The 15538-nt window shown below is 41.0% G+C and overlaps 1 protein-coding gene across 8 annotated transcripts in view; it reads left to right on the top strand.

Moving 5' to 3' along the window:
• The window catches only part of LOC138638729 (cytochrome P450 2C14-like), an 85448-nt gene that overhangs the window by 50731 nt on the left and 19179 nt on the right, over window positions 1-15538 (top strand). For all 8 annotated transcript variants that reach the window (XM_069728260.1, XM_069728264.1, XM_069728267.1 and 5 more), the window contains 3 exons: window positions 8110-8272; window positions 10702-10851; window positions 12808-12968. In XM_069728260.1, coding sequence (XP_069584361.1) covers window positions 8110-8272; window positions 10702-10851; window positions 12808-12968 — 474 coding nt within the window. The remainder of the gene's footprint in view (window positions 1-8109; window positions 8273-10701; window positions 10852-12807; window positions 12969-15538) is intronic.

Raw genomic sequence — 15538 nt, 5'->3', positions numbered from 1 at the left:
AGGACAGGCTGCATACTGCACAGTTGTGTGAAACTATTTGCCCTTCCTGATTTCTTATATTTTTGCATGTTTGTCACACAAAAAAAGGTTTTAGATCACCAAACAAATTTTAATATCAGACAATCATAACACAAAATGCAACTTTTAAATGAATGTCATTGTTATTATGGGAAAAAGAAATCCAAACCTATAGGGTCCTGTTTGAAAAGGGACCCCCCCTTAAAACATAAATTAACTGTTTATCACATCTTTGGGAAGCTGAATTAAAATTACCTAGCAACATCGTCATATCTAACAGACCGAACTTTTAGTGTCTCTCTCTCCCGTACCACCTCCTCACTTTGCCCCTTGTCTGTTGGTGTCCCTCAAGGCTCAGTTCTGGGACTCCTACTCTTCTCCATCTACACCTTCGGCCTGAGACAGCTCATAGAATCCCACGGTTTGCAGTATCATCTCTACGCCGATGACACGCAGATCTACCTATCTGGACCTGACCTCACCTCCTTACTCACCAAAATCCCACATTGTCTGTGTGCTATCTTGGCCTTCTTTTCATGCTCGCTTTCTAAAACTGAACATGGACAAAGCAGAATTCATCATCTTTCCCCCATCTCACTCTACCCCTCCACCAGACCTATCCATCAAGGTCAATGGCTGCTCAATGTCCCCAGTCCCACATGCTCACTGTCTCGGGGTGATCCTCGACTCTGTCCTCTCTTTCAAGCCACATATCCAAGCCCTTGCCTCCTCCTGCCATTTCAAACTCAAAAATTTTTCCCGGATCCACGCTTTCTCAACAACAAAACCACAAAAACACTATTGCACGCCCTTATCATCTCCAGCCTTGACTACTGCAACCTCCTACTCTCTGGCCTCCCCTCTAGTACTCTGGCACCACTCCAATCCATTCTACACTCTGCTGCCCGACTAATCTACATGTCTCCCCGCTATTCCCCAGCCTCTCCCTTATGCCAAGCCCTTCACTGGCTTCCTATCATCCAGAAGCTCCAGTTCAAAACCCTTACAATAACATACAAAGCCATCCACAAACAGTCTCCCCATACATCTGTGACATGGTCTCCTGGTACTTACCTACACGCAACCTTCGATCCTCACAAGATCTCATTCTCTGCTCCACTCTTATCTCTTCTTCCCACAACCACATCCAACACTTCTCCCGTGCTTCCCCCATACTCTGGAACTCTCTACCCCAACACATTAGACTCTTGCCTACCATAGAAACCTTCAAAAAGAGCCTGAAGACTCACCTCTTCTGACAATTCTACAGCCTGCAGTGATCCTCAACCTACTGAACTGCCGCACAACCAGCTCTACCCTCTCCTAGTGTATCCTCACCCATCTCCTGCAGACTGTGAACCCTCACGGCCAGGGTCCTCCCTCTTTCTGTACCTGTTAGTGCCTTGTTTTTTGCTCATGTCTATTGTATTTGTCTATACTTGCCCCCTTTTCACATGTAAAGCGCCATGGAATAAATGGCGCTATAAAAATATATAATAATAATAACAACAACATGAAGGCCTGATTATTGCCATACCTGTTGTTAATCAGAAAATCACTTAAATATGACCTGCATGACAAAGTGACGTAGACCAAAACATTCTAAAAAGGCAAGATATCATGTCGCGATACAAATAAATTATGAAACAAATGCGAAACAAAGTAACTGAGACCTATCAGTCTGGAAAAAAGTTATTAAGCCATTTCTCAAGCTTTGAGAACCAGTGTACCACAATGAGAGCCTTTATGTACAAATAGCATGGCAAAAACATGGAACAGTGGTAAACCTTCCCAGGAGTGGTTGGCTAACCAAAATTATCCTAAAAGTGCAGCAACAACCCATGCAAGAGGTCACAAAAGACCCCACAACATCATCCAAAGAATTGCAGGCCTCACTTGCCTCCATTAAGGTCAGGACTCCACCAAAAGAAAGAGACTGGGCAAAAATAGCCTGCATGACAGTGTTTCAAGATGAAAACCACTGCTAATGAATAAGAATGTAAAGACTCATCTCAGTTTTGCCAGAAAACATCTTGATGATCCCCAAAACTATTGGGAAAATACTATGTTTGTTGACGAGGCAAAAGTTGAACTTTTTGGAAGGTGTATGTCCCATTACAAGTCCAGAAAGAAGAAAAAATGAATGGCACTGAGACAAATGTAATGAGTTACTTACTGGTATGGAGGGGTACACTCTGAATCATTGGCACATTGTGGGAGTGGAGTCACTTGGTGGAGGGTGCTTGCCAGAAGTAAAACATGTAGATAAATCCAAAGGAAGAAGAAAGCAGCAACACTTCCGTTATGTGACAAAGAAACCTTAGTCCTTTATTTCCAATATAAATTCATGGACAAGGTAATAAGGGCAGGGACAGTGCAAGTAAAAGGACATGTCCCATTACATCTGGCATAGAAGTAACATAACATTTCAGAAAAGGGACATCACTCCAACAGTAAAATATGGTGGTAGTAATGTTATGGTCTGGGGCTGTTTTGCTGCTTCAGGACCTAAAAGACTCGCTGTGGCAAATGGAACCATGATTTCTGCAGTCTACCAAAAAATACTGAAGGAGAATGTCCGGCCATCTGTTCGTGATCTCAAGCTGAAGCGCACTTGGGTTATGCAGCAGGACAATAATCCAAAACACATCAGCAAGTCCACCACAGAATGGTTTAAGTAGAACAAAATTAAGACTTGGAGTAGCCTAGTCAAAATACTGACCTTAATCCAACTGAAATGCTGTTGCCTAACCCTAAAAAGGCGGTTGATGCTGGGAAACCCTCCAATGTGGCTAAACTACAAAAATTCAGCAAGGATGAGTGGACCAAAATTCCTCCAGAGTGTTGTAAAAGACTCAATGGCAGTTGTCGCAAATGCTGATTACAGTTGTTGCTGCTAAGGGTGGCCCAACCAGTTGTAAGGTTTAGGGGCAATCACTTTTTCACACAGGGCCCTATAGGTTTGAATTTTTTCCCATTAATAATAAAAACTTTCATTTCTATGAAGCTGTCAAGCTTGGGTCAGGATAACCATGGCCAGTCTTTGCATTGTGGTCCAATCTCAGACTAGTTTGCATGGACATCTGAATAAGTCTTAAACAAAAGGGGGTGCTACCAGTATGAGAAAAATAGATTAGCAGAGCCGACTGTCAGTCATTACATGCCTCATACTGGTAATGTCCCAGGGGTGGACACAGTCAGGGGCATAATGATTGCAGTCACAGAGGGTCCATGTTCGACCGTGCCTCCGTGCCTGCTGCAGAAGAGGATGCCGCACATTATGGGAGTGGAGGAAGGTGATAAGAATGTTTTTTTATGCAGAGGTAAAATGTGGGATATATATACCAGATGGAAATCCAGGATGGGTGACATATATACAAGGGAGGGGTTTCAGATGGGGAACAGGTATGCCAGGATGGGGGACATATAACAGGATTTGGGATATATAAACAAGGAAGGGCTCAGGAAGGAGTACATATCATCCAGGAAGGGGTCCAGAATGGGAGATATTTATACCAGGAATGGTCCATGATTGGGGACATACAGCTCTGGCATAAATTAAGAGACCACTGCACAGTTCTAAAAATCACCATCTCTACATGTCTGACGGCCATTCCATTCCAGTGTCAGCTGAATTCCAACCAAAGTACACCTCATTCTACTTAATGTACTTCTGATTAGGTGATCAAGACTAGGGTTGAACGAAACGGGTCGGCCAGATTCAGAAGTCGCCGACTTTTGGCAAAGTCGGGTTTCATGAAACCCGACCCAACCCCTGTGTGGGGTCGGCCATGAGGTCGTCGATCTTCTGATCTGGTATGGGAATTCCGATACCGAGTTCCGATATGTTTCGATATCGGGAATCGGTATCGGAATCCATATTTAAGTGTAAAGTAAAGAATAAAAATAAAAAATATTGATATACTCACCCTCGGACGCGCCCTGGCTCTAACCGGCAGCCTGCGTTCCTAAAAATGAGCGCCTGAAGGGCCTTCGATGATGTCGCGGCTTGTGATTGGTCGCGTGAGCGGTCATATGGGCGGTCACGCGACCAATCACAAGCCGCGACGTCATCTAAGGTCCTTCAGGCACTAATTCTTAGGAAGGAAGCGTCCGAGGACGCGTCTGAGAGTGAGTATATTCCTAATAGGTATATATAGGTATATACTCACCCTCGGACGTGCCCTGGTTCTAACCCGCAGCCTTCCTTCCTAAGAATCAGCGCCTGAAGGACCTTAGATGACGTTGCGGCTTGTGATTGGTCACGTGACGCCCATGTGACCGCTCATGTCACGTGACCAATCACAAGCCACGACGTCATTGAAGGTCCTTCAGGCGCTCATTCTTAGGAAGGAAGGCTGCCGGTGAGAACCAGGGCACGTCCGAGGGTAAGTATATCAATATTTTTTATTTTGATTCTTTATTTTACACCTAAATATGGATCCCAGGTCCTGAAGGAGAGTTTCCTCTCCTTCAGACCCTGGGAACCATTAGAAACCCAATGCACTGCATTGGGTTTTGTGTTTCGGCCAACCCCGACCCCGACTTTTCTATAGGATCGGCCGATTTCACTCGACCCGACTTTTGAAAAAGTCGGGTTTCGTGAAACCCGACCCGATCCTATAAAAAGAAAAGTCGCTCAACCCTAATCAAGACGCATGCCAAGACGCATGAAAGCTGTGATAAAAAATCATGGTTATTCCACCAAATATTAATTTCTGAACTCTTCCTGAGTTAGAACATGAGTAATGTTGTTTCTAAATGAATAAGAACTTGTTTTCTTTGCTTTATTTGAGGTCTGAAATCAGTTTATTTTTTATTATTTTGATGATTTTTCATTTGCTGCAAAAAAAATAATTTTTTTAGCTTTGAATTTCGGAGACATGTTGTTAGTAGTTTATAGAATAAAACAACAATGTACATGTACATTTTACACAAAAATATACCAATGAAGAGAAAAATCAGAGAAACTGAAAATTTTAAAGTGGTCTCTTAATTTTTGCCAGAGCTGTATGTACCAAACATATAGTGGGGAAAATAAATATTTAATACACTGCCGATTTAGCAAGTTTTCCTGTAGGTACACTTCAACTGTGAGAGAAAATCTTTTAAAAAATCCAGAAAATCACACTGTTTGATTTTTTTACATAATTAATTTGCATTTTATTGCATGAAACAAATATTTGATACAATAGAAAAACTGAACTTAATATTTGGTTCAGAAACCTTTGGTTGCAATTACACAGGTAAGATGTTTCCTGTAGTTCTTGACCAAGTTTGCACACACTGCAGCAGTGACTTTGGTCCATGTCTCTATAGAGATCATCTTCAGCTCTTTCATGTTTCAAGGCGGTTGTTCGGCAACATTGAGTTTCAGCTCACTCCAAAGATTTTCTATTGGGTTCAAGTCTAAAGGTTGGCTAGGCCACTTCATGACATTGACATGCTTCTTACAGAGTCACTCCATAGTTGCCCTGTCTCTGTGTTTCAGGTCATTGTCATGCTGAAAGACTCAGCCATGACCAATCTTGAATGCTCTTACTAAGGGAAGGAGGTTGTTTTCCAAAATTTTGTAATACATGACCCCATCCATCCTCCCTTCAATACAGTGCACTTGTCCTATCCCCTTTGCAGAAAGGCCTCCCGAAAATATGATATTCCAACCACCATGTTTCACAGTCTGGATGGTGTTCTTCGGGTTGTACTCATTCTTCTTCTTCCGAACATGACGAGTGGAGTTGATAACCAAAAAGTTCTATTTTGGTCTCATCTGACCACATGACCTTCTTCCATGCCTTCCCTGGATAAAACAGATGGTCATTCGCGAACTTCAAATGCCTTGACATGTGCAGGCATGAGCAAGGGGACATTGCATTCTCTGCAGAAATGTAATCCATGACAGCATAGTGTGTTAATAATGGTAGTGTTTGAGGCTGTGGTCCCAGCTCACTTCTGCTCATTGACCAGGTCATCACTGTAGTTCTGGGCTGATTCCTAACCTTTTTCAAAGTCATCCATTCCCCATGAGGCAAGAACTTGCATGGAGCCCCAGACCAAGGAAGATTGACAGTCATCTTGTATTACTTCCATTCTTTTATAATTGTGCCAACAGTTGTTGCCTTCTCACTAAGCTGGTTGCCTATTGTCCCAACTTTGATCAGGTCTACAATTTTGTCCCCGGTGTCCTTAGACAGCTCTTTGCTCTTGGACATGTAGAGAGGTTTGAGTGTGCTTGATTGAGTGTGCGGACAGGTGTCTTTCATATAGATAACGAGTTCAATCAGGTGCAATTAATACAGGTAATGAGTGCAGCGTAGAAGGGTTTCTTAAAGAATAACTAACAAGTCTATGAGAGCCAGAATTCTTTCTGGTTTGTAGGTGATCAAATAATTATTTCATGTAATAAAATGCAACGTAATTACTTGAAAATCATATAATGTGATTTTCTAGGTTTTATTTTTAGATTCTGTCCCTCACAGTTGAACTTTACCTACGATAAAATTAACAGATCGCTTCATTCTCTGTTGGGGAATCTTGTAAAATTGGCAGTGTATCAAATACTTATTTTCCCCGTTGTATATTCAGCGAAGAAGTCCAGGATGGGGCACACATATACAAAGATGGGGGACATACAGTATATGCTAGGATAATGGTGGAATTTGAGCACTTTATCCATTGGGACCCTGTGCAGGTGCCACAATGGTATGTTCCTGAAATGCCCAATTTAATTTAAAACATGATCCGGAGGCAGATTCTGACGGAGATCTATGTTCATCCCATAGATTTTTACAGATCATTTACACATTAAGAAAAATTTGGATTTCTCTGAAATAAGACATTAGATTGCAAGATTGCAGATTTCAAGGTGTGTGGTGCACATATAGATGATGTATGAGGGTTGATCCCACTGACAGATTCCCTTTAAAGGAACTGTCCATTTTTTATTGCTCTTTATTGTTAGAAAAGTCAGCTCACCAATGAGAATTATTCAATGGGCCTTTCTATGGATCTCCAGTGATCAGCTTTAATTTGTGGGTCAATATGGCAGTAAGTGTTTAATTTCCATACAGCACCACCACAGGGGAAGGTAAGCATTACACAGTTCTTATTTAAGCCAATTAGATGTCCCAATATGCACATAAATGCTGAGTCCTCCTTAACAAAATGCTGTTCTGAAGCCATTTTTCACTCTGACGGAGAGATGAGGGTCTTGAATAGGATGGCCCCTCTTACAAATCGTACAACCTTATTAAACACATGGACTTAAAACTTAATAAAAGGTGGAGCGTGCCTGGATGATGGTAAAATATATATTTTTAAAAATATATTTGAGTTGCGCTTCAGTTGACACGTCCTTAGCAGACTATATGTAAATACACAATGACCAAAAATTATTGACTTTTGGCCAGTGAAAGCATAAAACATATCTGTGATTATATTTTAAGGCTGTAGCTTGCGGCGTTCAAGGGTTTAGCATGTGAAAGTTTTTGTGATTGCAGTTACTACAGACACATACCCTGTTTGCACTGTTCAACTGTAACATTACATTAATTTTTAAAATCTAAGCTGCAGTGGAAAAAAAAAAGACCAAACATGGTTGATCAAAGGACTTACATAGTGCTACTGTAGCTGAGCCTAGTTGTGGTGCAGCCCTGTCACCCCAACGCACGTTTCACCAAGCTTTGTCATATGGCAGGAAATGCAGGCATACATTTCATTTGACAGGACTATCACATCATATTTTTAAAAACAATCCTGGGAATTTTTTGGCGACCTGGCCAAAAAAAGTGAAGGAGTTTACACAATCCCAATCTGAAAATGGCTTGTTTTGGATGTATTGGGGCAGACCTATGGGCAAGGCAAAAGTTTCCCAAATTTTCCAACAGAAATGTTGATAACTATGCATAATTGCACTGGCAGTTTTGTGGATGGTGAGCGTCTCTTATATTCTGAGTAGACTCCTTTGCCTATGCAAATGTAACGGGTGGTAAAAAGATCTTTAGGTAATCAAATTATTGAGTCCAAAATTAAGAGTCATATTCTCAGAATTTCTGGAATTTTGAATAACGCATTATCCTTTTAATTTTACAGCTCTCTAAGAAGTACGGACCCATATACACCATACAGTTAGGAGTGCAGAAAGTCGTTGTGCTTTGCGGATACGAGGCTGTAAAAGACGCTCTTGTCAATCACGCAGAAGAATTTTCTGGAAGACCAAAAGTGCCAATATTTCAGGAAATATCAAAAGGACACGGTAAAGGGGAAGGAAGGAATTCCCTTCCTTGTTCAGATCAACTCAGAAACATTGTCAATTCTGATTGTGGGTTGATGACAATATACTCCCGTGTAGTTGTTGCCATCGGCAGAATCGCACTATCTCACCGGCCATTCCAAGCTGAACCTAAAGTCACCCCGGCTTTATTTTTTATTATCTTCTCCATTAGCCATTGCTACAATGTGCACAACATCTAATGTACAAAAACATATACCGCATATACCCGAGTATAAGCCGACCCCCTTAATTTTGCCACAAAAAACTGGGAAAACTTAATGACTCGAGTATAAGCCTAGGGTGGGAAATACATCAGCTACCGGTAAATGTCAAAAGTAAAAATAAGTACCAATAAAAGTAAAATTAATTGAGACATCAGTAGGCTAAGTGTTTTTGAATATCCATATTATTATTAGTATTTATTTATATAGCACCATTAATTCCATGGTGCTGTACATGAGAAAGGGGTTACATACAGGGTTATAGATATCGTTTACAGTAAGCAGGTTTACAGTGACAGACTGGTACAGAGGGGAGAGGACCCTGTCCTTGCGGACTTACATTCTATGGGATAGTGGGGAAGAGATAGGAAGGTAGGGGTGAGGCGGCGGCTCTGGTGGTGGTGAGGCCATATTGAATCAGGAGCCCCATATAATGCTCCATAAAATTTATGATGGCCCCATAAGATGCTCCATATTAAAATATGCCCCATATAATCCTGCATAAAGGTTAATAATGGCCCCATAAGATGCCCCATAGACACATTTGCCCAATATAACGCTGCACAAATGTTGATTATAGCCCCATAAGATGCTCCGTAAAGATATTTGCCCCATATAGTGCTGCACAAACCTTGATTATGGCCCTATAAGATGCCCCATACAGACCCTTGCCCTATATAATGCTGCACAAACGTTACGGCCCCATAGATGCTCCATACAAACACTTGCCCCATATAGTGCTGCACAAACATTATGGCCCCATAGATGCTCCACACAGACACTTGCCCCATTTGCTGTTGCTGCGATAATAAAAAATAAATCACATACTCACCTCTCCGTTGCTCAGGCCCCCGGCACTTTCAATAGTCACCTGCTCCTTGTTCCGGCACCGCTCCATCTTCAGCGTCTTCAGAACTGACGTTCAGGCAGAAGGCGTGCACTAACCACGTCACCGCATCCTCTGACCTGAGCATCACTGCTGAAGACGGAGCCGTGCCCGGAACGGGGAGCAGGTGAATATCGCGCAGAGCTCCCCGTTATACTCACCTGGTCCTGGCGCTGTGCAGTCCCTGCTACCCCGACGCCGCAGCTTCATCCTGTACTGAGCGGTCACCGTTACTGTGAGCGGTAGCATGTGACCCCCTCAGTACAGGAAGAAGCTGCCGGTGCCGGGGAAAAGACATGCAGGGACCGCGCCAGGAGTAGGTGAGTATAATTAGACAGCCCCCGCTCCCCCTCACCTGCCGACCCCTGGGTATGACTCGAGTGTAAGCCGAGAGGGGAACTTTCAGCCCAAAAAAGTGGGCTGAAAATCTCGGCTTATACTCGAGTATATATGGTAATTGTTTTGAGAACTATACTGCAAAAAGTAGAAAATACCATTTGTGGGATTTGGTTATGGAAGTTTCTTTATTGAATAATATCCCCCCCCAAAAAAAAAATAAATAAATAAATAAATAAATAAAACCAACAATTCAAGTAAAAAAAATAATGTTTCATCAAAAGGGATGTTCCTTTTCAATTAAGTTTCTCACTACTGTTGTTTGCTAAAAAAAAATTTACTTACTTCCCTGGGTCCACTATCGAGTCTCATGGTATGGTTGCCGAACTGTTGATGTAATGTCAGCATCAGAGCTAATGTCAGCTCTGATCGGGGGCGTTATGTCTACACGGGAACATCCCACTAGAGCCACTGAGCTCACTGATTGGCTGCCACACGTGATGTCAACACTAGAAAAAGCAACGGAGACTCGCTAGTGGGTACAGAGCACTTTTTTATAGCAAACTCCATCCAGAGGAGAGAATAAATGAAAAGGAAACAAACATTTTAATTTTAAAATGAGCCATGTCCCTACTCGACTACAACATGAAGCTTTAAAATATTAAAATGTTCATGCTTCATTCTTCTGAATAAATCCAACAATATTAAGAAATGTCAGTACCAATTTGAAATAATAAGAAATCCCTTTGTTTCCTGCAGAAAATAAACAGTATATAAGATTTTGTTGAAATGCAGAAAAGAAAAAAATAACAATTACTTTTAGAATGCAACATACAAACTATGGTTCATAAATGGATTAGATAAATATAGAAGATTTTTTGACTCTTCAACAGTATGATTAGGAAATGTTAGTGGCAGCATTGTATATCTGTTATTAATGTCTTATTTATTGCGTAATATGTCCTTAGGAGTAATTTTTGCTCACTATGAGATCTGGAAAGTGATGAGACGATTTACTCTTGCAACACTTCGTGATTTTGGAATGGGGAAGGAAGCCATCGAAAATAAGATTTCTGAAGAAAGTGAATGTTTGGTAAAGAAGATCAGATCTTATAAAGGTTGGTGATATTACCCCTTCTTATTCTTTCCTGAGCTCTACCATCCCCTCATTATCATAAAATCACTGTAAAATGGCTGGTGTCGGCATTCCCTGCCTCAGCTTTTATATTGGTTAAGACAGTCACTCCTGATGTCATCCCATATCTGTAAAACATTATGGGGAAGTCCTAAGGTCATGTTAGTCTCTTGTGTCTGATACAATTTCTTGCTTTGTGTAAAAAAGGTGGCAGATATATTTTGGGGTTCAATTTATACGTATGGAATTGCAAGTGGTTATAATTCTCAAAGACTTGCGAATTTCATAAATTTCGACTTAGAATCTAATCTAGGATGCAGCTAATTCATTTCATCATCTGTAACGGACTCACTCTAACCTTTATTCACACTGAAGATTGGAAAAACTGATGTTGTGATAGTAGGAACAATACCAGGTTGCATTTTAAATGCAGCTAAATTGCTCTCAGGTCATTATTATTATTATTTATTATTATTATAGCGCCATTTATTCCATGGCGCTTTACACGTGAGGAGGGGTATACATAATAAAAACAGGTACAACAATCTTGAACAATACAAGTCACAACTGGTACAGGAGGAGAGAGGACCCTGCCCGCGAAGGATCACAATCTACAGGGGATGGGTGAGGATACAGTAGGTGAGGATAGAGCTGGTCATGCAGTGGTTTGGTTGATCGGTGGTTACTGCAGGTTGTAGGCTTGTCGGAAGAGGTAGGTCTTCAGGTTCTTTTTGAAGGTTTTGATGGTAGGCGAGAGTCTGATATGTTGTGGTAGAGAGTTCCCGAGTAGGGGTGATGAACAAGAGAAGTCTTGTATGCGATTGTGGGAAGAGGAGATAAGAGGGGAATAGAGGAGATCTTGTGAGGATCGGAGGTTGCGTGCAGCAAAGTATCGGGAGACGAGGTCACAGATGTATGGAGGAGCCCATGCATGAAAAGCCCAAAACAAGGGGAATAACCAACTCCATGATAGATGAAAATGAGGAGAACAGAGGAGTATTGCGTTTAAAATAGATAGGATATGCAATCAAAGTCTGATCAGTAAAGGTCCGACCACCTTGACAACCACTCAGAAGAATAACCTTTAGCTCCATGGCACCAATTAAAAGATAAAACAAGCTCCCCCTCCTACTAGTTGTTATTCATAATAATGGTGTCTACACTTTTTCAGAAACCAGGACTTGAATGAATCTGCTACTGTACCTCTTTATGCCTTACAGTGGGGGAAATAAGTATTTGATCCCTTGCTGATTTTGTAAATTTGCTCACTGACAAAGACATGAACAGTGTTAAGGTTGGCGGAACGCACCAAATATATAGTTTATTAAATGGAATTGGTGCGTTCGCAACCCGGGATCCACTGTGCAGGAAAGTACCTGCTGCTAAGTAAGACGGACTATATGGCGGTACTATATTGAGAAAGAGAATATCAAAAATAAAATCCAGAAAATCGCATTGTATAAATTATATAAATTTATTTGCATTTTGCAGTGAGAAATAAGTTTTTACCTCTCTGGCAAACAAGACTTGTTACTTGGTGGCAAGCTCAGCAGTCAGACTTTTTTTGTAGTAGATGATGAGGTTTGCGCACACGTCAGGAGGAATTTTGGTCCACTCCTCTATGCAGATCATCTCTAAATCATTAAGATTTTGAAGCTGTAGCTTCAACTCCTTCCATAAGTTTTCTATGGGATTAAGACTGTATATTTTCATCACTACTAATAGTAAGATTGGCTAAGTCCTAAGAAATTGATATATTTTTTGCTATCGGCAACACCAATTAGTAATTTTTAGAAGTCTGCAGTTTTGACCACTGGCTATGAATGTGTTGGACACTTACGCCATACACTAGAAGTGTTCTAAGACATTGACATACTCCCCAACCTTTACATGATACAACTAAAACATGAAGACCTTTGTCTTTTTATTGCATTTCCAGGCAAACCCTTCGATAACACCAAGATTATAAATGCTGCTGTTGCCAACATAATTGTCTCCATCTTACTGAGTAATCGGTTTGATTATGAAGATCCCACACTTCTGAAGTTATTAAAGATTGTTAATGAAAGTATGCAATTAATTGGAACTCCAATGGCAATGGTGAGTGTCCAATTTCATATTGCATTTAAAAAGTTTCTCAGAAAATAACATTGAATTGCTATTTTTTGGGATAGAACTTTATTTTGTGATTGGCCAGGGTCTGAGCCTCAGGTCACCCCAACAGTCAGCAGAAAGAAGGGACCATGTGATTACTAGATCATTGCATCCACCTTAAAACCATCCAGTAAAAAGTTTTCCTCTCTGAATGCTTTCTCAATATCCAAGTAGGATTACTTGCTGTCATGGTCATAATCAATCTGTTTTAGTGACCTCACTCACCATAGAAAAAGGTAGTAGCCAACATCTAATTTAATAACACAATGCACTTTGAACATATTTTTGGAAATTAATTACTAGAGGTGAGCTGATAATAAAAATTTGAAGTTGACTGTGTGTTATTTTCTGGGAAATTTGATTTTTGGATAAGTTATTTTCCACTAATTGAATGTCCATTATTATGCTTTCGGGTCTGAAAAGACCCCAGAGCATAATAAAATTAATGTGAAAAAAATAAGAAAGATCCGGCCCCTACACTGCTCACTGCTACCTATACTATTCTCGTCACATCTTCAGATTGCCACCACTTACGTTGAAATAACCATGCCTCGCACGTTGGGTTGAGATTTACGGCTCTGATGATGCCTGAGAGAGCTCTGCATAATCAAGTGAAAGATCACAATGTATTGACATCACGATGTGGGCATTGACTATGCACCAGCATTCTCAGAACCCTCCCAGGCCTCATGAAAGCCGGAGGTCCCAGCCCAAAGTGGGAGACCCGGGGATTTCATCGCTCATGGCTTAAATCGGAAGGAGAGGCCAGAGAAGTGAGTGGTGAGATGAGTGTAAGGATTTATATTTAACTTTTTGACTGCCTTTTTTTTGGTTCAATCTGCACAGAAACAAATTGCACAAATTTCAGTCTATTGGTGAATACAGATTTTTAGAAAATCTAGCAGAATTCAATTCTGCTCATAGTATTTGATCATCTCTATTGCTAACAATACATAAATTATCCATCTTAGTAATTTATGATCAGACAGACTGTTCTGTCCAAGACACTGACTCAAACTGATGGTGTTGCTGTTAGAGGTAACACCATCTGGCTAAGACGAATAATGTGCCATATATTCCATAATGCTCTCCACTTTCTACCATTAATACACTGGCTAGAGGCAATAAACATTAATTATGGCCTGAATTTGATAGTACAAGTGCCTGAATGGTTGTTGCCATTGGTGGTGATGCTTGTGCAGCTGCAAGCATCGCCTACGTTCTTAGCCAGGGTAATTTTTTTTCTTTTACAACACCCTGTCCACTGCCACGTTTCCTTTTCTATACATTTTATACAACATTGTAATTAACATTTTACACTCTTTTCAACCACAACCACAACCCTTGACAAAAAAAAAACATAATTAAGAAATGCTTGATAGGTAGGTACACGTACAGAGAGCAAAATGTGGCAGCAGGCTGCAGTGTAGGTGTCAAGTGTACGATTGTCAAATTTTACTAATAAAACAGCTGTTCAAAATCAGACATGCAAGGTTAACTATCTACATTTCTTTTCTATTTCTTCACTAAAATTGAACTTTTATTCCAAAAATGTTAAAATTATAAAATTCTATGTAGGTACATCACCAAAATCTAGCACACAGGGCTGTATTAGTGTAGCGTGAATAGATGTATGGATGTGAAATTTCACTAGCAAAACAAACATGCACAAAAAATGTTTACCATATTTTTTGGATTATAAGATGCTCCAGATTATAAGACGCACCCCAAATTTTGAGGAGGAGAAGAATAGGAAAAAAAACGCATTTAATAAATTGGTGGTGCTTCTTATAATCCATGCGTCTTATTGCTTACAGGCGTGGTGGCAGCGGTGGAGCAGGGTCCCAGGGTTGCTGCTGGAGGAGGCAAGAGTGGATAAGGGAGGCAGGGATAAGGGAGTGTTTGGATGTGCGGCACGCAGCTGTGGTGGGCACTGTCAACATTTTGTGAGAGGCCAGAGCCCCCACAGTTCCATGGTTTACTATGCGGTGGACTCCGGGAAAATGGCTGCTGAGTGCGGTGCATGTGCAGATGGAGATCTAGGCATCAAGACCATCCGCAGCGGCACGCCGCACATCTGAACTCCCCCTGCAGCCAGCAGCAAAGCTCCACTCTTTCCTCCTCCAGCCCCAACCCTAGGACCCTGCTCTGCCATGGTCAAAAAGGTATATGAGCATTTTAAGACACACCCCTATTTTTCCCCAAGATTTGGGGTAAAAATGTGCATCTTGTAATCTGAAAAATATGGTATTTGCAACATGCATGTTTGCATGGTAGACTAATAACAAATGTTAATAACAAATGTTCCTCAAGCTTGGAAGTACAATTTTAGTGATTGGGACTGTACTAGAAAATTATTATTATTATTATTATTTATTATTATTATAGCGCCATTTATTCCATGGCGCTTTACATGTAAGGAGGGGTATACATAATAAAAACAAGTACAATAATCTTAAACAATACAGGTCACAACTGGTACAGGAGGAGAGTGGACCATGCCCGCGAGGGCTCAC

Source organism: Ranitomeya imitator, chromosome 5, assembly GCF_032444005.1.
Source record: "Ranitomeya imitator isolate aRanImi1 chromosome 5, aRanImi1.pri, whole genome shotgun sequence".
Taxonomy (NCBI): Eukaryota; Metazoa; Chordata; class Amphibia; order Anura; family Dendrobatidae; genus Ranitomeya; species Ranitomeya imitator.
Note: the sequence above shows the minus strand (reverse complement) of the source record. Positions and strands in the feature narration are given on the sequence as shown.